We start from the raw sequence: 26,545 nt of genomic DNA, 5'->3' as shown, positions 1-26,545 counted from the left end.
TACCATTTATAGTCACAAAGAAGAAAAGTCAACAAGAGGGCCATGATGGCCCTGAGGTCACTCACCTGTATATAGGCCCCCGCAGCGGGGCCAGTTTAAACCCCAGGGCTTTTATTTGAGCAAACTTGGAAGACACCCATTAGAAGATGTTTCATGATGTTAAGTTTTTACTACACATATATAATGAAAAACAATGACCTCCCCCCCCCCTTTGGCACGGCCAATTTAAACCTAAGGGCTTTTATTTGGACAAACTTGGTAGACACCAACAAAAAGATGTTACCTGCTTAAAATCTAACCTCAAGCTCATTAAGTTTTTTAAAAGAAGATTTTTTAAGTTTTTACTATACACATATAGTTAAAAACAATGACACCTCTGGGCCAGTTTTAACCCCAGGGCTTTTATTTGAACAAACTTTGTAGACACCCATTAGAACATGTTTTATGCTAAATATCTTAGCTCTAGCTCTTTGGGTTCTTTAAAAGAAGAATTTTTAAGTTTTTACTATATGCATATAGGGAAAATCAATGACCCCCTGGGGCGGGGCAAATTTTGACCCCAGGGCTTTTATTTGAACAAACTTGGTAGACACTCACTAGAAGATGTTTCATGCTTAATATCTAAACTCTAGCTATTTAGGTTTTTTCAAAGAAGATTTTTTAAGTTTTTGCTATACACATATAAGGAAAATCAATGACCCCCGGGGCGGGGCCAATTTTGACCCCAGAGCTTTTATTTGAACAAACTTTGTAGACACCCATTAGAACATGTTTCATGCTAAATATCTTAGCTCTAGCTCTTTGGGTTCTTTAAAAGAAGATTTTTTAAGTTTTTACTATATGCATATAGGGAAAATCAATGACCCACTGGGGCGGGGCCAATTTTGACCCCAGGGCTTTTATTTGAACAAACTTGGTAGACACCCATTAGAAGATGTTTCATGCTAAATAACTTAGCTCTAGCTCTATGGGTTCTTTAAAAGAAGATTTTTTAAGTTTTTACTATATGCATATAGGGAAAATCAATGACCCCCTGGGGCGGGCCAATTTTGACCCCAGGGCTTTTATTTGAACAAACTTGGTAGACACTCACTAGAAGATGTTTCATGCCAAATATCTAAGCTCTAACTCTTTAGGTTTTTTAAAAGAAGATATTTAAAGTTTTTTCTTTTGGTTGCCATGGCAACCAGAGTTCTACATGGAATTAAATTCTTTGAACAATTTTTAAAGGTGACCACCAAAGGAACATTCCTGTGAAGTTTGGATGAAATTGGCTTAGTGGTTTATGAGGAGATGTCATTTAAAGTAAAAGTTTACGGACGGACGACGGACGGACATACCAAAATTTGATGTTTATGAGGCAAATGAGCTCATAAACACCACCTGGACCAACGTCCATAAGCAAAATAAGCTCATAAAAGGAAAAAAATAGCTCTTAATTTGAATTTTATGAGTTTATGTTCTTTATTTAACTACGAAATGAAGCTTATAATAATCAAATGTTGGCTTGGAGGGACGCCGGACGGACGCCGGACGAAAAGCGATCACAAAAGCTCACCCTGTCACTTTGTGACAGGTGAGCTAAAAAGAGTAGGCCTTAAAACAACGGCAAAAGTACGGAATCAAACTACAGACCCCCAGTATATTACACAATCACTCTACCGTCTGTGCTATCTAGGATTTGACAAGGCCTATGCATTAAGCTGGTGTGACTTTTCAAAACATTAATTTTTTACTCCATATTAATTCTCGTAAACTACACGGACAGAACCGAAGTGAAATCGAATATTTAAATGAGTGCCATAATGTATTCAAAATTGACAGGTCAATAAAATCAGACTATAAAAGTATGAATTAACAAGAGGGCAATGATGGCCCTCGATTGCTCACCTGACTTATCAAACTCATCCAAACAATTACCTTGACAAGCATTCTGACCAAGTCTCATGACAGGTGAGTCAAAAATGTGACCACTACAGTGTTAACAAGGATTATCCATATTTGAGCAGTGCGACCTAGTTTTTTACCCAGGTGACACATATTCAAACTTGACCTAGAAATCATCAAAACAAACTTTCAGACCAATTTCAAGGATACTTGGATCAAAATAGTAGCAACTAGAGTGTTAACAAGATTTTTCTATTTTAAGCTCCCGTGACCTAGTTTCACATGCGATTTTCGAACTCATCCAAGCAATTACCTAGACAAGCATCCTGACCAAGTTTAATGATAATTGAGTCGAAAATGTGACCACTAGAATGTTAACAAGGTTTTTCCATATTTGAACGGTGTGACCTTGATTTTCATCCAAGATGACCCATGTTGGATCTTGACTTAGAAATCATCAAAATAAACTTTCAAGACCAATTAACAGAATATTTGGATCACAACAGTAGCCACTAGAGTGTTAACAAGATTTTCTATTTTTAGCTCCTGTGACCTAGTTTTTCATCCCAGATGTCCCATGTTCAATTTATTCCCAGCAATGACCTAGACAAGTTTCCTGACCAAGTTTGATGACAATTGAGTCAAAATTGTGACCACAAGAGTGTTAACAAGGTTTTTCTATTTTTAGCTCCGGTGACCTACTTTTTCATCTGAGATGACCCATGTTCAAACTCATCCGAGCTATCACCTAGACAAACATCTTGACAAAGTTTGATGATGACTGATGCAAAAATGTGACCGCTAGAGTGTTAACAAGGTTTTTCAGGCTGTCAGCCAGGTCTTATCCAAAATAAAGGAGGAATATAGGAATATTTAACAGGAAATATAGGAGTTTTTGGACCAAAATAGGAGTTTTCAACTTCAATTGTTTAACTTACCAATGCTTATATAAATGTAAATTATTCTTACTTTTACACATGCTGTTTCTACAATAAAACGTCTACCGTATTAGTGAAGGACACCATTAGCAGGCTGTCCAGCACCTTCCGACATAAAATTAGGGCGAATTTTAGGATAATATTTCAGAAATTTTAGGGCTAAAATTAGGAATGTTAGGGTACATAATAGAAATTTGAGGGCTAAAATACTAAATAAACTAAGGTCCCAAAGGACCATGATCAGGGCTAATCTTTGCATATTTGACACAAAAGTAACTCACAAATAATGCTCTAGTTTAGTTAGAGCAAAGGTGCTACAAGTGTGGACACACTGGTCAACTGCCTCCCATGCGGAAATAGTCATAGTCAAATCATGTTCAAACCATATTTTTTAAACTGGCTGAACATATCAAAAAGAACATGACTGTACCTATGTTTTGAGAATGTTATAACCACAAGACTTAGTGTCTTAAAGGAATTCTTATACAGTGACATTCTTGCACAATGCAGCTTTTGAATATGGACAAATGAAATGTTTTGTACAAGTAAGAAGTAAAAGGCATTTGCCTTAGTAGTCATTTGAATAAATGGGAAGCATCTATAATCAACACAAAGAATTGCACATCCAAAAAGTTCATCACACAGACCATTCAATTGCAGTTTATCTAGATCATATAATTGCAAAATGTATGTACATTGTAATTGGAAATGAGCTTTATATTACTGAACTGCCAAATTATTTTTGAGTGCAATTAATTACACAAGTCTGCCTTTTCCTAAATTGCACGATATGAATGAAAGAACAAGAATTGAATGAAATAGCACGTGACTTCCGAACGAGACGGTACTATTAATTATAATTTATCAACAAGCGCAATATCATGGAAATCGTGCCATCTTATCTACTATAGAAATACGCATTGTATGTATAGATTATAGCAAAAAAAATCCCACGGTAATTTTACTCAGAAAAGAGGCTATTTATACAATCCACAGTAATTTTGCCGTAATTGTCTAAGTCAATATGACAATGCCATATATAAATATTTATGTATATTTTTCTTTTTTTATTTCATAATCTATTTTACTGTCCCCCTGAAAAAAATCATACTTAGTTCTAAGTTAAACTCACATACTGTTTGAAACTTATATTGATTATATGTTATTATTATATTATATTATATGTTGTTACTATTGTAAACTGACTGGAAAATAAAAGTGATTGTTGTTGTTGATAACTTTGTGGCAAAATAAGCAATTTCTCCTACAAAGACATCGAAAAGGATAAATAAGTATGAGGGAAAGAATTAATTTTTCAAAGTCTACGTTAACCCATCCAGTACTTTACAAAGTTGTTTTGATATTATGCAGATTTAAATAAAAGAGTTGTGAGTAAACAAATTGTACATTAATTCTTGACAACTATTTATACATGTTTTTAATTAAGATTGTGTTACAACAGCTTCATAATGATCATTTTTTAAAATATGATATGATATAAATGGACCACTTCAGAAATTTGGATAAAATGAACAAACATAAAATTCAAGATATCTGGAGTTGGCAAAACAGTGTCAAAATATTCCAGAATAAGTGGACTCTTATACTTATGATTTGAGTTTCAGGACCATGATATGGTAGTATTTTTGCTGTCAACATGATTATCAACAACTGCTTTGATAATGAAATAGCAATGTTATTGACATAGTCAAAGTAACTTTTAGTTAAAACGAAACCATTTCAATGTCATCAATTTTGAGTTGGCAAATCATGGCCAAATCATTTTTGACCATGTTCAAAACATGATTGACTTAGTTATGTCCTTAAATTATTTTGACAGGGTGACAAGTTATAAGTTTGTTTATAACAAAAGATAAAAAGATTAGGAATTTCAGTGAAAAAATAGGGCATCTTTAGGAATTCCATTTGAATTTTTCACTTTTTTAGGAATTTTAGCCAACTGAAATAAATTAGGATTTTTTTTAGGAATTTTAGGGATGCAGCGGACAGCCTGCATTAGCTTTGAACCACAGCATCAGCATCCCGGCAGAAAGTTACAGCAATTCATGACCATCATCTGAATGGTCACCTGAAATAAAGTTGACATTCTGATGCACTGCTTTTCATGGTGACCATGCAGATTGCTATGTGGAGCACAGCAGCCTTAAGCATAGTAATGTGATGCTGATGCAGGCATAGACATTCTCTTACCTGTAAAATACAAAAGGCCAAAAGCAGTACCAAAATTTAAATCTCTTTGAATTCCTTGGCAATATATTTTTTAAAAAATATATAGGAAAAATATTCAAAATATAGGAGAATATAGGAAAAATAGGAGTTTTTTTAAAATATAGGATTCCCACCTAAAATATAGGAGTTTTATAGGAATATAGGAATTGGTTGACAGCCTGGTTTTTCTATTTTTAGCTCTGGTGACTTACTTTTTCATCCGAGATGACCCATGTTCGAACTCATCCGAGCTATCACCTAGACAAGCATCTTGACCAAGTTTGATGATGATTGATGCAAAAATGTGACCGCTAGAGTGTTAACAAGGTTTTTCTATTTTTAGCTCCGGTGACCTACTTTTTCATCAGAGATGACCCATGTTCGAACTCATCCGAGCTATCAACTAGATAAGCATCCTGACCAAGTTTGATGATGATTGATGCAAAAATGTGACTGCTAGAGTGTTAACAAGGTTTTTTCTATTTATAGCTCCGGTGACACAGTTTTTCATCCGAGATGACCCTTATTCAAACTCATCCGAGCTATTATCTAAACAAGCATCCTGACAAAGTTTGATGATGATTGGGTCAAAAATGTGACCACTAGAGTGTTCACAAGGTTTTTCTATTTTTAGCTCCTGTGACCTAGTTTTTCATCAGAGATGACCCATGTTCGAACTCATCCAAGCAATTGACTAGACAAGCATTCTGACCAAGTTTGATGATGATTGGTTCAAAAATGTGACCACTAGAGTGCTCACAAGGTTTTTCTACTTTTTTTTGCTCCTGTGACCTACTTTTTCATCCAAGATGACCCATGTTCGAACTCATCCGAGCTATCACCTAGACAAACATTCCTGACCAAGTTTGATGATGATTGGGTCAAAAATGTGACCTCTAGAGTGTTCACAAGGTTTTTCTATTTTTAGTTCTTGTGACCTAGTTTTTCATCCGAGATGAGCCATGTTCGAACTCATCCGAGCTTTCAACTAGATAAGCATCCTGACCAAGTTTGATGATGATTGAGGCAAAAATGCGACCGCTAGAGTGTTCACAAGCAATTGTGGACGGACGACGGACATTCACCGATTCTAAAAGCTCACCCTGAGCAAGCTCAGGTGAGCTAAAAAGTATCAAGTTGAAAATATTATTTTACAAGCTTAGATATATTGGTGTGATGTACGATTTTTTGAGAGTGCATTTTTTGCCGACACAAATAGTATACAGTCATGTACATTCAAAAGAATTTTTACTTTTTTGCCTTTACATTTTTTTTTGAAATTACATAGATTTATATTGTTTTCTTTTTTTGTCTTAGTAATGCTTAAGCTATTAGGACCCTAATGGGCACTATCAAGAACTAAAAAATTGACATCATAAGTCAGATGTATACCTTAATGTACACCTGTATGCAAAATTTAAACAAAGTTTACCGTACGGAAATCAAGTTATGGCCACTTTTCTGAACTCAAGCTAGGATGTTATGAGGGCCCTTTTTTAGAAAGTAGGAACCTTTAAATAATCTGCAATAACATTCTAATGAAAAATGTTTTCCCATTAATTTTTGATAAGAAACAAATAGTACCATTCAGCTAACAATCCAAATAAGCAAACTTATGGTTTCTACTTAAAATTTATGAAATCTGTATAAAAATGTTACCCTACCCCACCCATTTTTACCATGTGTCTGACCATTTTTCTACTTAGGGAGCCTTATTTAAAAAATTCTTAAAATTTACCCAAATGAGTGCCTGTTTTCAAAGTTTCCCTAAATTTTCAAAAAAGTATATTGGTTGATCTTGTAAAATATGAAATACTTTTACCGTCTTGTTTTGATTATATTACACTTTGAAAATATCAGGTACCAGTGATATTTATTACTATATTTAGCATAATTTAGCCAATAAATACCTACATAAATTAAAAAATCAAAATTAAACACTTTTTTCTTTCCAAATGGGACATGAGAGATACATAAATAATGTTAAAAGAAAAAAAGAAAGAAAAAAAAAGTTGACCCTTCTGGGGATTGAACCCATGGCCCTCATTTTCAATGTAGTTAACAGTAGTTCTAGCCTATTTGAATACTCTTCAAAGCGGAGGTAATGCATTAGGGTGCTAATACCTTAAATCAAAATGATTTTTAATAAACCAGTATCTTGCAATTAATTATTACGCAGCCGTTTTTTGAAACTACAGAATCCTTACATTTTTGAAACTCAAAATGTCTTTTGGGTATTGTATATTAGCAGAGATTTAGATACATTATCTATATCTCTGGTATTAGCAAGTTAGTACGATTTAACTGCCTGGTAAAATTTTCATTATTAAGAATCTAACGAAAATGGTAATCATGATCCAAGAATACGGTCTTCTATCAAAACAAATCGTTAAACATATTATATGGTAAACATATTTGTTCATTTCACCATCCTTTTTATGTAATATCTTTGAATTTTTTTGGCAATTTCAATCTGCCAATCTTACAAGAGAAAGGATTAAGATCTTTATATCCCTCTATTATTGTACTTAATCGTATTGGCAAATGTCCACCGTATCCCCCAATGACGTCATCCAAGGGCCACAACTTGAATACGGTCTCAAATGAAAGGGTCTATAAATGCAAGACCTTACCCTTTAACCTAGTGACCCAAAACTCCATTCAAACTTATAAGACCGGCTTGTATAAATGAGACATTGGTAAAAAAACCTTAACAACAAAGGCTGTATAAAGAAGAGCTGTCAGTAGAGACAGCACCCTTGACTAAGCGAGTATTTGATTGTAAAGAAAAGGTTTAGTTATTCAAAAATTAAATCAATTCAAAGCAGAAGAAAAATAGACAACAGTTTTTTCCATAACAGATAACACAATGTATTATCATTCTATCATTGATACTGATATGAAATATGCAGGATGAAATAATTAAGTTATTTATTTTATGAAAATGATTTTAGAGCAATTGTACCAACAAGAATTTGTAACAGAGTTACCAACGTCCCCTGCCTCAGGGAAGTTTTATATGAAGCATAAAATCAATGCTAGATCTGCAAATACACCAATAAATTTATTAAAGAAATAAAATGAAACACAGAATTTAACAAGATATGTTTGTAAAACATGTATGCCCCCTATCAGCAGCCAATTAGTCATGTGATATGGTTATTATGCATGACTTCAGACCCAGTGATCAAACAATTAATAAGGGTTATAAAGTATCTACTGGTCATGACCTTGACCTTTGACCCCTTGACCCAAAACTCAATAGGGGTCATCTGCTGGTCTCGACCAATCATCATACAAAGTTTGAAGTTCCTAGGCCTAGGCGTTTTTAGTAAATTGATCAGAAACCGTTTTTACCTACAAGGTCAATGTGACCTTGACCTTTGACCCCTTGACCCCAAAATCAATAGGGGTCATCTGCTGGTCATGACCAATCACCATGCCTAGGTTGAAGTTCCTAGGCCTAAGGGTTCTCTTATTATTGATCAGAAACCGTTTTAACATACAAGGTCAATGTGACCTTGACCTTTGACCCCAAAATCAATAGGGGTCATCTGCTAGTCATGACCAATCACCATGCCAAGTTTGAAGTTCCTAGGCCGAAGCGTTCTTTAGTTATTGATCAGAAACCGTTTTTACTTACAAGGTCATTGTGACCTTGACCTTTTACCCCTTAATTCCAAAATCAATAGGAGTAATCTGCTGGTCATGACAAATCACCATACCAAGTTTGAAGTTCCTAGGCCTAAGTGTTCTTGAGTTATTGATCAGAAACCGTTTTTACTTAAAAGGTCAATGTGACCTTGACCTTTGACCCCTTCACCTAAAACTCAATAGGGGTCATCTGCTGGTCATGACCAATCATCACACAAAGGTTGAAGTTCCTAGGTCTAAGCGTTTTTAGTTAATTGATCGTAAACCGTTTTTACCTACAAGGTCAATGTGACCTTGACCTTTGACCGCTTGACCCCAAAATCAATAGGTCATCTGCTGGTCATGACCAATCACCATACCAAGTTTGAAGTTCCTAGGCATAAGGGTTCTTAAGTTATTGATCGGAAAGCATTTTTACCTACAAGGTCAATGTGACCTTGCCCTTTAACCCCTTAACCCCAAAATCAATAGGGGTCATCTGCTGGTCATGACCAATCACCATACCAAGTTTGAAGTTCCTAGGCCTAAGGGTTCTTTAGTTATTGATCGGAAACCGTTTTTACCTAAGAGGTCAATGTGACCTTGACCTTTGACCCCTTGACCCAAAATCAATAGGGGTCATTTACTGATCATGACCAATCACCATCTCAAGTTTGAAGTCCCTAGGCCTAAGGGTTCTTTCATTATTGATCGGAAACCGTTTTTACCTACAAGGTCAATGTGACCTTGACCTTTGACCCCTTAACCCCAAAATCAATAGGGGTCAACTGATTGGTCATAACCAATCACCATACCAAGTTTGAAGTTCCTAGGCCTTAAGGTTCTTTAGTTATTGATTGGAAACCGTTTTTACCTACAAGGTCAATGTGACCTTGACCTTTGACCCATTGACCCCAAAATCAATAGGGGTCATCTACTGATCATGACCAATCACCATACCAAGTTTGAAGTTCCTAGGCCTTAAGGTTCTTTAGATATTGATCGGAAACCGTTTTTGCTTTCAAGGTCAATGTGACCTTGACCTTTGACCCCTTGACCCCAAAATCAATAGGGGTCATCTACTGGTCATGACCAATCACCATACCAAGTTTGAAGTTCCTAGGCCTTAAGGTTCTTTAGATATTGATCGGAAACCGTTTTTGCTTTCAAGGTCAATGTGACCTTGACCTTTGACCCCTTGACCCCAAAATCAATAGGGGTCATCTACTGGTCATGACCAATCACCATACCAAGTTTGAAGTTCCTAGGCCTTAAGGTTCTTTAGTTATTGATCGGAAACCGTTTTTGCTTACAAGGTCAATGTGAACTTGACCTTTGACCCCTTGACCCCAAAATCAATAGGGGTCATCTACTGGTCATGACCAATCACCATACCAAGTTTGAAGTTCCTAGGCCTTAAGGTTCTTTAGTTATTGATCGGAAACCGTTTTTGCTTTCAAGGTCAATGTGACCTTGACCTTTGACCCCTTGACCCCAAAATCAATAGGGGTCATCTACTGGTCATGACCAATCACCATACCAAGTTTGAAGTTCCTAGGCCTAAGGGTTCTTTAGTTATCACTCGGAAACCATTTGGTCTACGGACCGACGGACCGACAAGTGCAAAGCAATATACCCCCTTTTCTTCGAAATGGGGGCATAAAAATATATCATGTTAAGCTTTGACCTCTAAGTGTGACCTTGACATTGGAGGTAGGGACACTGGTGTTACGCAAGACATATCATCTTATCATTGTGACTATTTGTGCCAAGTATTTTCAAAATCCCTTGATCTATGAAGAAGTTATGGACGGGACACAAAATATACCATATAACAGACTCTGTTATTTTGACCTCTAAGTGTCACCTTGACCTTGGAGGTAAGGGTGCAGGTGTTGTACTTGACATAACGTCTTATTATTGTGACTATTTGTGCCAAGTTATTTCAAAATCCCTTGAAATATAAAACAGTTCTACATTGGACACAATATATACCCTTTAAAAGACTATGTTAACTTTTGACCTCAAAATGTGACCTTGACCTTGGAGGTAGGGATACTGGTGTTGTGCATGACACATCCTCTTATTATAGTGACTATTTGTGCCAAATATTTTCAAAATCCTTTGATATAAGAAAAAGTTATGGACCAGACACAAAATATACCCTATAACAGACTATGTTAATCTTTGAACTCCAAGTGTGACCTTGACCTTGGAGGTTGGTGACCGATTGTTGCGCATGACACATCATCTCATTATTGTGAACAATTGTGGCAAGTATTAACAAAATCCCTTCAAAGATAAGAAAGTTATAGACCGGACACGAGATATACCCTCAAATAGATAGTGTTGACCTTGATTGAGCGAGTGCGACCTTGACCCTAGAAGTAGAGGTCTGGTTGTTGCACATGACATATCGTCTTATTATAACAAACATTTGTGCCAAGTTATTTCAGATTCCTTCAATAAATGACAAAGTTATGGACCAGCCACAAAATATACCCTGTAACAGATTATGTTAATCTTTGACCTCCAAGTGTGACCTTGACCTTGGAGGTAGGTGACCGGTTGTTTTGCATGACACATTTTCTCATTATTGTGAACAATTGTGGCAAGTATTTACAAAATCCCTTCAAAGATAAAAAAGTTATGGACCGGACACGACATATACCCTCAAATAGACAATGTTGACCTTGAATGAGCAAGTGCGACCTTGACCCTGGAGGTAGGGGTCTGAATGTTGCGCATGACACATCGTCTTATTATAACAAACATTTGTGCCAAGTTATTTCAGATTCCTTCAATAAATGACAAAGTTATGGACCAGACACGAAAGTGTGACGGAAGGACAGAGGGACGGGCAGACGGACGTTCTCACAGGACAGTAATTATGTGGCTACTCTATTGTTCTCTCTATTGTTCTTTTTAGCCACGCAAAAGAAAATAGCCACATAAAAGCATTACGGAATGAATGACATCAAAGAGAAAGAACAGTTACCTATTGTCCCTCTAGCCACATAATTACTCTCCTGTGAGTGCGGACAGACAGACGGATGGAAAGACGGACAGACGGACGGAGCCTATTTCTATATCCCCCTTTTTTCTTCGAAAAGGCGGGGGACAATAATATACTGAAAGTTGATAATCAACTGTAGATATTACTGGAGATACTGTACTTCCAGAAAACAATAAAATATATTTTTTTATGTTTTTAGGAGAGATAATTCTGCCAAGTTCAAAAAAATTTCAGCGATTCAAAGTTATAGAGTGGATACAAAATGTTCATTTTTTCACACTTGACCTTTAAGTGTGACCTTGACCTTAGGTGTAGCAACCCAAATATTGCACTCTGCACATTATCTCATAATGGTGATCACTTGTGTCAAGTAATTTAAAAAAAATTTCAGCAATTTAAAAGTTATGAAGCGGACTTAAAATGTAGACTTTTTAACAATTGACCTTGAAGTGTTACCTTGAGGGAAGCAACCCAATTATTATGCTCTGCACATTGTCTCATGATGGTGATCACTTGTGCCAAGTAATTTCAAAGTATTTTCAGCAGTTTAAAAGTTGTGGAGCGGACACAAATTGTAGACTTTTAATACTTGACCTTTAAGTGTGACCTTAACCTTGGGGGTAGCAACCCAATGATTGCGCTCTGCACATCGCGTCATAATGGTTTTGGAGCAAACACGAATTGTAGACTTTTAATGTACACTTTTTAACACTTGATCTTGAGGATAGCAACCCAATTATTGCGCTCTGCACATCGTCTCATAATGGTTATCATTAGTGCCAAGTAATTTCAAAAATCTTTCAGTTGTTAAAAAGTTATGGAGCAGACATGAAAGTGTTACAGACCATCTAAGACTGCTACAGACAGTAGTAGTTTGTAGATCATTCATCAATTAGTTCAGTAGAAAAAGATGTTTTAAATATTTTCTATTTAAAACTCTGTTGACCCCTAAAAGGGGCCAACTGAAATGATATGAGCAAATTGAAGTGAGACTGTCACAAGGATGCTACAAATCAAATTTGAAGTAAATTTGCTCAGGAGTTTCAGAGAAGAAGATGAATGTTGATGGAAGACAGATGCTTGAAAATCCCCCTTTGATACATAAGCTCACCCTGAACCCAAGGAACAGTCCTGCAAAGTATTGGAAGCCCTTCAAACAAGGAACAATCCTGGCAAGTGTCAGTAGAAATTGGATACACACATGCACCCATACACACAAATTGCTATATGCCACTGATCCCAGACTTACTAATTGCTTCATATTGTTGTTGTGATATAAAGTGCAATGCATAGCAAGTTAATCACCTTGATTTTGGAGGTAGGGACATGGGTCTTGGATGTGACACTTTGTCTTGATGTGGTAGACATATATGCCATGTCATTTCAAAATACTTCAATGCATGACAAAGTTACAATCCGGCTTAAACCTCTTGTTTTTTGATCTGTGACATGGTAAACATATTAATTTCTATATAAACAAGAGCTGTCACAGGAGACAGCGAAGCTCGACTAATAAAATACTGGACACAGTAAGGAGGACAAAACTATGAAAGAAAAATCAATTATGTATAATTATGTATTAAGTTATAGTAAAAAAATAACATTTGTTAACATAAATTCCAAGATCAAGGGGAATAATTCTAGAAATAGTCATGCTAGAGTTATGGATCTTGCCACACAACATTTGTGTAATGATAAGAAATATATATATTTGAAGTTTGAAGTAGATACCTTAAAAAGTAAAGAAGTTATTATATTTCTTAAAGAAAATCCTAAGTTCAAAGAGAGATAAATCTGTAAATATTGCTTCAAGAGTTATGAACACTGTCACATAAAATGTAATTGATGATAAGGAATAAGTATTTGAAGTTTGAGGTAGATACCTTTAAAAGTAAAAAAGTTAAAATAAAAAATAACATTTTTCTAGTAAATAAAATCTAAGTTTATGGGGAGATAATTATTGCAATATTGGTGCTAGAGTTATGAACCTTGTCACATAAGATGTGGATGATGATAAGGTAAATATATTTGAAGTATGAAGTTGATCCCTTTAGAAACAAGATATGTTTGTAAAACATGTATGCCCCCTATCAGCAGCCAATTAGTCATGTGATAAGGTTATTATGCATGACTTCTGACCCAGTGATCAAACAATTAATAAGGGTTATAAAGTATCTACTGGTCATGACCTTGACCTTTGACCCCTTGACCCAAAACTCAATAGGGGTCATCTGCTGGTCACGACCAATCATCATACAAAGTTTGAAGTTCCTAGGCCTAGGCGTTTTTAGTAAATTGATCAGAAACTGTTTTTACCTACAAGGTCAATGTGACCTTGACCTTTGACCCCTTGACCCCAAAATTAATAGGGGTCATCTGCTGGTCATGACCAATCACCATGCCAAGTTTGAAGTTCCTAGGCCTAAGGGTTCTCTTATTATTGATCAGAAACCGTTTTAACATACAAGGTCAATGTGACCTTGACCTTTGACCCCAAAATTAATAGGGGTCATCTGCTGGTCATGACCAATCACCATGCCAAGTTTGAAGTTCCTAGGCCGAAGCGTTCTTTAGTTATTGATCAGAAACCGTTTTTACTTACAAGGTCATTGTGACCTTGACCTTTGACCCCTTGATCCCAAAATCAATAGGAGTAATCTGCCTGGTCATGACAAATCACCCATAACCAAGTTTGAAGTTCCTAGGCCTAAGCGTTCTTGAGTTATTGATCAGAAACCGTTTTTACTTAAAAGGTCAATGTGACCTTGACCTTTGACCCCTTCACGAAAAACTCAATAGGGGTCATCTGCTGGTCATGACCAATCATCACACAAAAGTTTTGAAGTTCCTAGGCCTAAGCGTTTTTTGTTAATTGATCGGAAACCGTTTTTACCTACAAGGTCAATGTGGACCTTGACCTTTGACCCCTTGACCCCAAAATCAATAGGTCATCTGCTGTCATGACCAATCACCATACCAAAGTTTGAAGTTCCTAGGCATAAGGGTTCTTAAGTTATTGATCAGAAAGCATTTTTACCTACAAGGTCAATGTTGACCTTGCCCTTTAACCCCTTTAACCCCAAAATCAATTAGGGGTCATCTGCTGGTCATGACCAATCACCATACCAAGTTTGAAGTTCCTAGGCCTAAGGGTTCTTTAGTTATTGATTCGGAAACCGGTTTTTTACCTAAGAGGTCAATGTGACCTTGACCTTTGACCCCTAGACCCCAAAATCAATAGGGGTCATCTACTGATCATGACCCAATCACCATCTTCAAGTTTGAAAGTCCCTAGGCCTAAGGGTTCTTTCATTATTGATCGGAAAACCGTTTTTACCTACCAAGGTCCAATGTGACCTTGACCTTTGACCCCTTAACGCCAAAATCAATAGGGTCATCTCTGATTGGTCATAACCAATCACCATACCAAGTTTGAAGTTCCTAGGCCTAAGGGTTTCTTTTGTTATTGATCAGAAACCGTTTTTACTTAAAAGTCAATGTGACCTTGACCTTTGACCCCTTGACCCAAAATCTATATGGGTCATCCTACTGATCATGACCAATCACCATACCAAGTTTGAAGTTCCTAGGCCTTAAGGTTCTTTAGTTATTGATCGGAAACCGTTTTTACCTACAAAGGTCAATGTGACCTTGACCTTTGACCCCTTGACCCCAAAATCAATAGGGTCATCTACTGATCATGACCAATCACCAATACCCAAAGTTTTGATGTTCCTAAGCCTTAAAGTTCTTTAGGTATTGATCGAAACCGTTTTTACCTACAAAGTCAATGTGACCTTGACCTTTGACCCCTTGACCCCAAAAACTCAATAGGGGTCATCTACTGATCATGACCAATCACCATACCAAGTTTGAAGTTCCTAGGCCTTTAAGGTTCTTTAGTTATTGATCAGAAACCGTTTTTGCTTACAAGGTCAATGTGACCTTGACCTTTGACCCCTTGACCCCAAAATCAATAGGGGTCATCTACTGAACTCATGACAATCACCATACCAAGTTTGAAGTTCCTAGGCCTTAAGGTTCTTTAGTTATTGATCGGGAAACCATTTTTGCTTTTAAGGTCAATGTGACCTTGACCTTTGACCCAAAATCAATAGGGGTCATCTACTGGTCATGACTAATCACCATACCAAGTTTGAAGTTCCTAGGCCTTAAGGTTCTTTAGTTATTGATCGGAAACCGTTTTTGCTTTCAAGGTCAATGTGACCTTGACCTTTGACCCTTGACTCCAAAATCAATAGGGGTCATCTACTGGTCATGACCAATCACCATACCAAGTTTTAAGTTTCCTAGGCCTTAAGGTTCTTTAGTCATTGATCGGAAACCGTTTTTTGCTTTCAAGGTCAATGTGACCTTGACCTTTGACCCCTTGACTCAAGAATAAATAAAGGTCATCTACTGGTCATGAGCAATCATCGTGCCAAGTTTGAAGTTGCTAGGCCTAAGTGTTCTTCATTTATTGATCAGAAACCGCTTTACCTTCCAGGTCAGCGTGACCTTGACCTTGACCCCTTGACCCCAAAATCAATAGGGGTCATCTACTGGTCATGACCAATCACCATATCCAAGTTTTGAAGTTCCTAGGCCTTAAGTTCTTGAACTTATTGATCGGAAACCGTTTTTTGCTTTCAAGGTCAATATGACCTTGACCTTTGACCCCTTGACCCCAAAATCAATAGGGGTCATCTACTGGTCATGACCAATCACCATACCAAGTTTGAAGTTCCTAGGCCTAAGGGTTCTTTAGTTATCACTCGGAAACCATTTGGTCTACGGACCGACGGACCGACGGACCGACAGACCGACGGACCGACGGACCGACAAGTGCAAAGCAATATACCCCCTTTTCTTCGAAATGGGGGCATAATAAGTTACAGTAAAAAATAATATTTTTTATGGAAAATTCTAAGTTCAAGGGGAGATAAATCTGAAAATATTGGTGCTAGAGTTATGAACCTTGTCACATAAGATGGGGAAGATGATAACGTAAATGTATTTGAAGTATGAGGTTGATCCCTTAGGAAATAAAGAAGAAACAGTAAGAAATATTATTTTTTGAGGAAAATTCTAAGTTCAAGGGGAGATAAATCTGAAAGTATTGGTGCTAGAGTTATGAACCTTGTCACATAAGATGGGGATGATGATAAGGTACATATATTTGAAGTATGAGGTTGATCCCTTAAGAAATAAAGAAGTATCAGTAAAAAATAGTATTTTTTAAGGAAAATTCTAAGTTCAAGGGGAGATAAATCTGAAAATATTGGTGCTAGAGTTATGAACCTTGTCACATAAGATGTGGTTGATGATAAGGAACATATATTTGAAGTTTGAAGTTGATACCTTAAGAAATGACAAAGTTATAGTGAAAAATATTTTACTGCACCAAAACTTTAATCTAAAATCTGGACGCGGACGCCGACGCCGGGGCGAGTAGGACAGCTCTCCATATACTTCGTATAGTCGAGCTAAAAAGTATGTATATTATATTCACATTTTTGGTCTTACCTTCACAACATTCCTTAACAACTGCGCTTAATACCAAGCTTATTACATCACAGACAATACCTATGCCACCAGAGACCAGTAGTGGTGTTCTCTCACCAAAAAATCCTGAAATGTAAGTTTTTATATTAAACATATCAAGTCAGCTTTCATATTTTGAAAAAACATCTTATAATTTTTTTTGCACACTTAGAATGAATAAAGTTTTATCATATTTCATACAGAATTAAAATGCTTTCAATATCCCTTCAAAAACCTTAGCATAATACAATGTTATTATGAAGATGGTACCTTTTGGCTTCTAAAGATTCCATAATTACAACTCATGGCACAATATAGGATGTCATATGATGAAAGTCAAACAGCTATGTCCATTTAAAAAGCAATGTCAATGCCAATTAGACAAAATTGAAATTTAAATTCTACCACAAACACATGTTTCTGAGCAGGTGCATGTCATCTGACTATTCCTACCAAAATATTTTCTTTTTTAAATTAAAAATTCAGTGTAGGGAAGAGAGACAGAATTCTGAACACAGGAGACACCTGTATTGGATCACTACTTCCCATTTTCAAGGATGTAGCATTCTTGCTACAATAATAAATAGCTGACATTACTTCCTGAAATATGTGTACACTTTAAGGTGGGGGATCTCTATGAAAATGTTTGCAAAAGTGTCAGTCATTGAAAGGTTAGTGTGTTTTCACAAATATAGATCATGTGTTCAATAAGTTTAAAATTTCACATGAGATGTTTGTGAAATATGCATGTCCCTTCTTCAACATGTCTGAAGTTGCATGCAATGTTGCTCTGTAAACTTTTTAGCATACAAAGTTTTTGTGACCTTGACCTTTGTATCCAAAACTTAAAGGGATTTTCTACTGGTTAAGTGCAATGTGCCACTGAAGTATGAGGTTAGAGGAACCACAGGTTTTCAGGTTGTTGGTTGGAATTTGTTTTGACATACAAATTCAATGTGACTTTGACACATTACTCTGAAAATCAATAGAAGTCATCTAATGGCCAAGACCAATACACCTCTGAAGTATTAGGGCCAAGGGCCCATGATTGTTGAGTATTTGGCCTGCAAACATAATGGCATACAAGGTCAATGTGACCATGAAATTTGACTCCTTGACTAAAAATCCTAAAAGGCCAAAGATCCATGTGTTGTCTAGTTAGTGGCCTGACATAGTTATGACATAAACATATATGTGACCTTGTCCTTTAACCCCTTGACAAAAAAATCATCAGAGGTCATCTATTGGTCAAGACCAATGCATATGTGAAGTACGAGGGTTAAGGGCTCATGGGTTGTAGATTTACCCATTAGAAACATTTTGAAAAACAAGGAAAATGCAACCTTGACCTTTGACCACAAAACAAAAGGGGTCATCAACTGACCAAGACATTGCATTTGTAAAGTATAACAGCTGAGGGCCCATGGAATGACAAGTTATTGGTTTGATACTATTTTCTATATTTTCTGGCAAATTCAAAGACAACTTTGAAGTTTTAGGATAATGAGCCACTGCAATTTCCATCAAAAACAATGTTCCTGTACATTTTCATCAATATTGGCAAAGATGTTTAGGGGAACATATTGTTAGAGTAAAATTGTTGAAGAAGGATGAAGGACATAAGGGTATCATTATTCACAACAGTTCACCTTGAGGTGAGCTTGAGATTTTTAGACAAACTTGTTAAGGGTACAACAATTTCAAGTCTTGAGTAAAAAAGACACTTTCAAAACTGTTTCGATAAAAAAGAAAGTTTTTTTCCAATTGGAAAAGTGTACCATAGATTCTGATGATGATCTTTAATGGGAAAATAGAATAAACGTCTTTAGTCCAACAGTAAATTTATTCAAAGAGTTAATTAACACTAGTTTTTCACAATACTGCATACATTTAAAGTGCCTGACAAAATAGTTTATAGCTGTAATCATGTTCAAAATTCTTACATAGATGCTTAAAAAGTAGATGCGCCAGTTGCCATTCAATTAACCATTTTCTATATTACTGAATAAACTAGAACTATCACTAAATGTGATTAATACCCCCACAAGACTGCTTTGGAAATGAGGATGTTACTAGTAACAGAATACCTTGTTAAAGAATTGAAATAGAGTTATGGTTGTGGGCAAATAAAGATAGTTGTGGTTCTTGTATGTTGCATTTCCTTTCAATGTGGTTGGCGATTGATGAAGTTTTATTGAATTACTCTGTAATAAGTCCAGAAACAGCATGCCCAGAAATGCACAAACTTGCGTTTTTCACGCAGAAAATACAATGAGTACGCAAAATTTTCAAAATATGTGCGTCCAAAAACGCACATTAATTGCCGATGGTAAATGAACAAAATCGGTAATAAATTGGTGGTCCGCAACCTATAGGTAAATAGCCAGAATATAGTGGCCGGTAGCCAAAAACGCTTGACAAATTTGAGCACCTGTGTGTTACGTCATAATACTGTAAATCATGGTTGACAATTTTCTGAAGAGTTAATAGCTTTTTTTTTACGTTGCAGACGGTAATTTCCTGTATTTCTCTCAAATAAAATAAGTTAATAATAAATTATGTATAATATATGCATTGACGACAAAACAAATAAAAATCAAGAAGATTCCACAGCTGTCATGGCCTAATTTTCCGCTGCGGTCAAGTGAAAATGATAACTGTCAGCTGACATGTCACATGACCAATGACTTTCGTAAACCTTGATGTCTGTCTTTATTTTGAATGTATAAAAATATTACATTGTCATTGTTTGATCTGTTCATATATTTTTGTCTTTTTAATTCGCTGAAAATTTTGGTTTTTGGTTGTCATGAATGTTTTTAATATCATATGATATTTTAGGGCTGTTCTTAATCTATTGTAATAAAATTAATAAAACCACGTATAAGGCGGCATTTTAATTTATTAAAATCTGAATATAAAATGAGTTTTTCTTTTATTTTTTCATCATTTTATTTGTCTGGAAAAGTGTACCCACATTTTTTAAGCTGGACCCACATTTTACAAAACAGGTGGGTACTGTACTTACTTTTAAAAAATCCAGTGGGCATGCTGCAGAAAGACAAGGAAAAGGAACAAAGGGCAATTACTTTATAAATACTGAAGATGGAGTTATAGTTCTTGTGCACTGCACTTCCTCTTATTGTGCTTGACCATTGTATGAAGTTGTTTTGAATTCCAACCAGTACCTTTTAAGTTATGCTCTGGACAAGGAAAAGTAACAAAGGGCAATAACTCTGTAATTAGTCAAGATAGAGTTATGGTTCTTGTGCACTGCACTTCCTCTCAATGTGCTTGACCATTGTATGAAGTTATATTGAATTCCAACCATTAGTCTTCAAGTTATGCTCCGGACAAAAAAAGCAATGGAAAGTAACAAAGGGCAATAACTCTGTAATAAGTCAAGATGGAGTTATGTTTCCTGTGCAAACAGGAAGTGGATAAGAGACAGACCTGAAATCGAATCCCACAGTATTGATGCTGTATACAAAATATCAAAAGGCTGTGATAAGTAGTTGCCAAGAAAACTGTTACGAAAATTTCCTACTATTGACCATTAATGTAGAAAATTTAACTAAGTCGGCAAATAGGAAGTAGATGAGTGACAGACCTGAAATCGAATCCCACAATATGATACAATGTGTTGATGCTGTACACTAAATATCAAAAGGCTGTGATATATAATTGCCAAGAAAACTGTTACGAAAATCTCCTACTATTGACCATTAATGTTGAAAATTTAACTAAGTCAGCAAACAGGAAGTAGATGAGCGACAGACCTGAAATAGAATCCCACAGTATGGGACAATGTGTTGATGCTGTACACTAAATATCAAAAGGCTTTGATAAGTAGTTGCTGAGAAAACTGTTACGAAAATTTCCTACTATTGACCATTAATGTAGAAAATTTTACTAAGTCAGCAAACAGGAAGTAGATGAGCGACAGACCTGAAATCGAATCCCACAGTATGGGACCATGTGTTGATGCTGTATACCAAATATCAAAAGGCTGTGATAGTAGTTGCTGAGAAAACTGTTACGAAAGTTTTTCCCCGCCCGCCTGCTTCCCAACATTCACCATACTATAACCCGGGTTTGCACCAGTGCAACCCGGCCAAAAACAAAAATATTTTTTGTTTTTTTAACTTTCACAAAAATATCCAACTGTTAAACAATAATATAGGGTTAACGCATGTTTTTTTAGTGTTATAATGTCTGCAGAGACCCGAGGAACGGTTGGTGTCCGAGCCCGGTAGGGCGAGGGCTGCAACAGTTCCGAGGGACTCTGCAGACTTTATAACACATTATTAACGTGCATTGACGCTTTATAGCATAATTTTTTAAAAAGATTAATACAAAACACATACATTAAATCCTTGTGCTTGGACGGTATTTATCCAATTCTACATGTTTTACGTATGCGTTTTATTTTTCTGGGGCCAACTACTTGGGAAATTCTAATGCTCAGAACAGTTCCAAAATTCGAAACAAAGCTTATCATAAGAGATTTCAAGGAAAAAAAAAACAAAACAAAAAATTACTCTGCTCAAGACAAAACATGACCCTCAGAAATTCTTAGAATGATTTCAGATTGACGGTAGAAAAAAGATCAACTGGTGTTATCAGAAATTACAGATTGAATTGTTGTTTTTTTTCAAGCTCACAAGTTTATAAAAGTGTATCAGGCACTAAACATTATTCTCTCAAAGAAATATAAATAGCATTTATCAATATAAACATCAATAAAACAACATTTTCTCATATTCATTTTGTGTTACCTTGTTTTGGAAGTTAATTTGAGGGTTAAACTGAATGACATTTATTTGTTTACATTGACAACTGTCCGTTTCTTAGAAAGGGCGACAACCAAGATTAGCAGCCATGTCTTTACGCCATATTTCCGGCATAGTTACTTGAATATGCGATTGAGGTCCTCAAATCAATAATTTCAATATAACACTTTGGCAAACAGGCCAAATCGTCACTTTTTTTGTTTACTTGGCCCTGTATATATTGCGCATAGGTAAAACAGGGCTATAACAAGAGCGCGTGACTATGTTAACACATGGTTTTGGTCCCGATATAACATGGACAAAAGAGGGGAAAATAGCAGATTTTATGCTATAATTTTCGTTAATTTTTCTGCACTTTCAGATTTTCTGTTAATGCTCTCTATTCAACTAGCTAAAAGAAGAAATAATTGACTTACCTGCTGGAATTCCAACAACATTAATAAGAAGACCTATTGCGCCCAATATGCCAAATACGATACCAACAATTACAATAGTTTTACACCCACAATCACACTCACATTTGCAATCTGAAATAGAAAATAATTTTGCTCAAGTATATTCATGTCTTTTATCAGTCACAATTAAAGATTTGCTTCTAGTTCAAGGCAATTTAAATAGAGTTAAATTATCAAAGTATTGCAATTTGCAATGGGATGGGGATATTTATGTATATGTTTTTATCTGTGCCAAAACGTTGATATTTCAGGGCTACCCAAATAATTATATTTCTTGAATCTAAAAAAAGACTTAAAGACACACCATAGTTTTTATCATGCCTTGAATCTAAGATAATTATCAAACTTAAAAATTCATATATTTATTGAAAGAAATACTGTATGTGTATTTAAATTCGCGGAAGCAAATTTTCGCGGAAAGGTCCATTTTGGGGGTATATACAAATATTCGCGCTATTTTGAATTCGCGGAGGTTACTGCAGAAAATCATAAATTTGCGCTCACCCATCAGGTTAAAAAATTAGGGAAATTACTCTTACACGATTAGGCAATGGTTTTCGCAAGCAGCCTTCTTTCATTTTACATACTTTTTACTGTATAAATCATTGTGGGACTTCACAGTTATTTTCAACACCTGGTGTCAAACAATACGCTATTGTACAGAACAAAGACATTCAATTTGTCTAGTGGACAGATTATGGCAAACAAATGAATGTCCGTTAACGTGCGTGCTTTTTCACAGTTTTAAACAGCACTGAATTAGACCATAATCTTTTCACGGAATTTGTTAAAATGTTGACTGAGTAATTGTGTTTTGTTTGTCATGTTTTCATCAGTTAAAATCGTTATTGTTTGTGTTGTTTGTATTGTTTGTTTAAAAAAACAAAATATAATCTGATCAGATGCCAAGACATTTATGACTCAGACTATGAAATAAATAGCGTGATGCAATGGTATTGTTCAAACATGTATATTCTTATACAAGAATCCGATAATCATATCAGTCAAACAATAATACACTAGCAAACTGATTTAAATACAGAGCTGAATGTTACATGTACAGTTTATACAACAGTAAAATCCCTCGGATACCAACTTATGGCAGCCGTTAACACACTGATATACATTGTTCTATAGATGCGCTAAAAAATATGACTATTAAGAAATTATTGCTGTAGAAATATTTGCGCTGAACATGAATTCGCGGATCGAATGTCACCGCAAAGATCGCGAAAATTTGAAGCCCTCGAATATTTCTACACATACAGTATTGAAAGAAAAAATAACAAAAATTGATTTTGAAGACAAATGATTATACAGGAATATTTGTAACAATATATAACAGATTATTAAATGATCTTCTGGAAATCGGAGTGCATGTCCAGTGTCTTTTCTAGGATACGAAAAACAATGGGGAATTTTATTGAAGAATAAGACACTGCATGTCTTAATATGTATATTGTATAATATCAGACAAACCAGAGACTCATAGAACTAAATGTCTGGCATCAAAACAATTATATTTCATCTTAAGTAAACTATAATATATGGAACAGACATCGGCCTGAATGTGGTTGAGAAGGTTGAACTAACATTTCAAACAAGCAAATTATCAAAGTATTGCAAGCAAAACTTAAGTCCCCTACCAGTCAGAAACCCACAAGAAGTATGTCAGCAACATTCTAAAGTGTCATGGCAATTCAATTCTACCATTGTGGAAGACATGAATGAACTTTTTTCTATATCATAGAAATGTGTTAAGTTCTTAAAAATTTATTTAATAAGGAACTTATCTTTATACAGATAATCAAAAGATCAAATTTTCTCAAGCTAAATATGTATATTTAATGTTTCAACTTTTCTTTATTTCAAGTAAATTTGTTGGAAAAGTTCCAAGTTCTTTTAAAGAGATCCCACTGGCAACAGGTTTTAGAGACTGACAGACACAGGACATCCCTGTTTGTAATCAGAATATAACATTTTTAAAAGCAAAATTCTTGAACTGAAGGGGAGACTTTTGAAACTAGAAATGTGTCATCATGCCACGGATGCCCCCGCATGCAGCCAAAATTTCAGATGTTATAATATTTAGTTCCAAATTTGTTTGCACAAATTATTTTTTTCATTCTAAGTTCAAAGCCCTTAAAACTTTTCAATGTTAGCACAAACCATTTTTATACAATGTTCAAGGCACTGAAATTATTCAGTCTTAACCATTTTTATACAATGTTCAAGGCACTGAAAATATTCAGTCTTAACCTTTTAAAAATAGCATATTGCATATTTGTAGCCAACATAATGGCTATATACATTTCCACAAAAGTATGAGTGCTGAAACTGAAAGTTCAAAATTTTTCCAACATTCAGGAAAGATAAGTTTGTCTAAAATCATTGAACCACGACCAAATTCAAACTTAAACTGCTTATTCCTAAGATGTATCTATATTATTTTCAAAGTGAAAGGGACATAACTCTGCCAAAAAAATCATCGAACCATGACCAAATTCCAACTTGACCTGCGCATTCCCTTTGACATATCTTATATGTCAATTTTGAGTTGAATATGTAACACTGTTGGGTTGATAATGAACAGAAACTGTAAATTTCATATCATTTTCAAAGTGAAAGGGGCATTACTCTGCCAAAAATCATTGAACCATGACCAGATTCGAACTTGGTCTGCGCATTCCAAAAACATATCCATATGTCAAATTTGAGTTGAATGTGTAATATTGTTGGGAGATAATAAACGGAAACTGAAAATTTCATATTATTTTTAAAGTGAAAGGGGCATAACTCTGCCAAAAATCATCGAACCATGACCAAATTTGAAATTGACCTGCGCATTCCTTTGACGTATCAATATGTCAAATTTTGAGTTGAATGTTTAATACTGTTGGGGAGATAATAAACAGAAACTGAAATTTCATATTATTTTCAAAGTAAAAGGGGCATAACTCTGCCAAAAATCATCGAACCATGACCAAATTTGAACTTGGCCTGCGCATTCCTTTGACGTATCGATATGTCAAGTTTTGAGCTAAATGTGTTGTACGATTGGGGAGATAATGAACGGAAACTGAAAATTTCATATTATTTTCAATGTGAAAGGGCATAACTCTGCCAAAAATCATTGAACCATGACCAAATTTGAACTTGACCTGCGCATTCCTTTGACGTATCCATATGTCAAGTTTGAGTTGAATGTGTTGTACCATTGGGGAGTTAATGAATGGAAACTGAAAATTTCTCATATTATTTCAAAGTAAAAGGGGCATAACTCTGCCAAAAATCATCGAACCATGACCAAATTTGAACTTGACCTGTATTTTCTCATGACATATCAATATGTCAAGTTTGAGTTGAATGTGTTGTACCGTTGGGTAGATAATGAATGGAAACTGAAAATTTCATATTATTTTCAAAGTAAAAGGGGCATAACTCTGCCAAAAATCATCGAACCATGACCAATTTCGAACTTGACCTGTATTTTTTCATGACATATCCATATGTCAATTTTGAATTGAATGTTTTGAACCGTTTGGGAGATAATGAACGGAAACTGAAAATTTCATATTATTTTCAATGTAAAAGGGGCATAACTCTACCAAAAATCATCGAACCATGACCAATTTCGAACTTGACCTGTATTTTCTCATGACATATCCATATGTCAAATGTCAAATTTGAGTTGAATGTGTTGTACCGTTGGGTAGATAATGAACGGAAACTGAAAATTTCATATTATTTTCAAAGTAAAAGGGGCATAACTCTGCCAAAAAATCATCGAACCATGACCAATTTTCGAACTTGACCTGTATTTTCTCATGACATATCCATATGTCAATTTTGAATTGAATGTTTTGAAACCGTTTGGGAAGATAATGAACGGAAACTGAAATTTCATATTATTTTCAATGTAAAAGGGGCATAACTCTGCCAAAAATCATTCGAACCATGACCAATTTCGAACTTGACCTGTATTTTCTCATGACATATCCATATGTCAAATTTGAGTTCAATATGTGCAAGGGTTATTAAGATAATGAA

General features: G+C 35.4%; 1 protein-coding gene across 1 annotated transcript in view; it reads right to left on the bottom strand.

The window, feature by feature from the left end:
- Positions 1–23,101, bottom strand: part of LOC132721719 (uncharacterized) — a 77,419-nt gene extending 54,318 nt beyond the window's left edge. The window contains exons 1-3 of the mRNA XM_060706091.1: positions 23,083–23,101; positions 22,457–22,588; positions 17,230–17,334 (exon numbers count right to left, since the gene is read on the bottom strand). Of these exons, the coding sequence (XP_060562074.1) occupies positions 17,230–17,334; positions 22,457–22,588; positions 23,083–23,101 (256 nt within the window). The remainder of the gene's footprint in view (positions 1–17,229; positions 17,335–22,456; positions 22,589–23,082) is intronic.
- Positions 23,102–26,545: the final 3,444 nt, after the last annotated feature.

Source organism: Ruditapes philippinarum, unplaced genomic scaffold (genome assembly GCF_026571515.1).
Source record: "Ruditapes philippinarum isolate M1 unplaced genomic scaffold, ASM2657151v2 ctg2703_1_1_1_1, whole genome shotgun sequence".
NCBI classification, from domain to species: Eukaryota; Metazoa; Mollusca; class Bivalvia; order Venerida; family Veneridae; genus Ruditapes; species Ruditapes philippinarum.
This window is presented reverse-complemented; position numbering and strand designations above follow the sequence as displayed.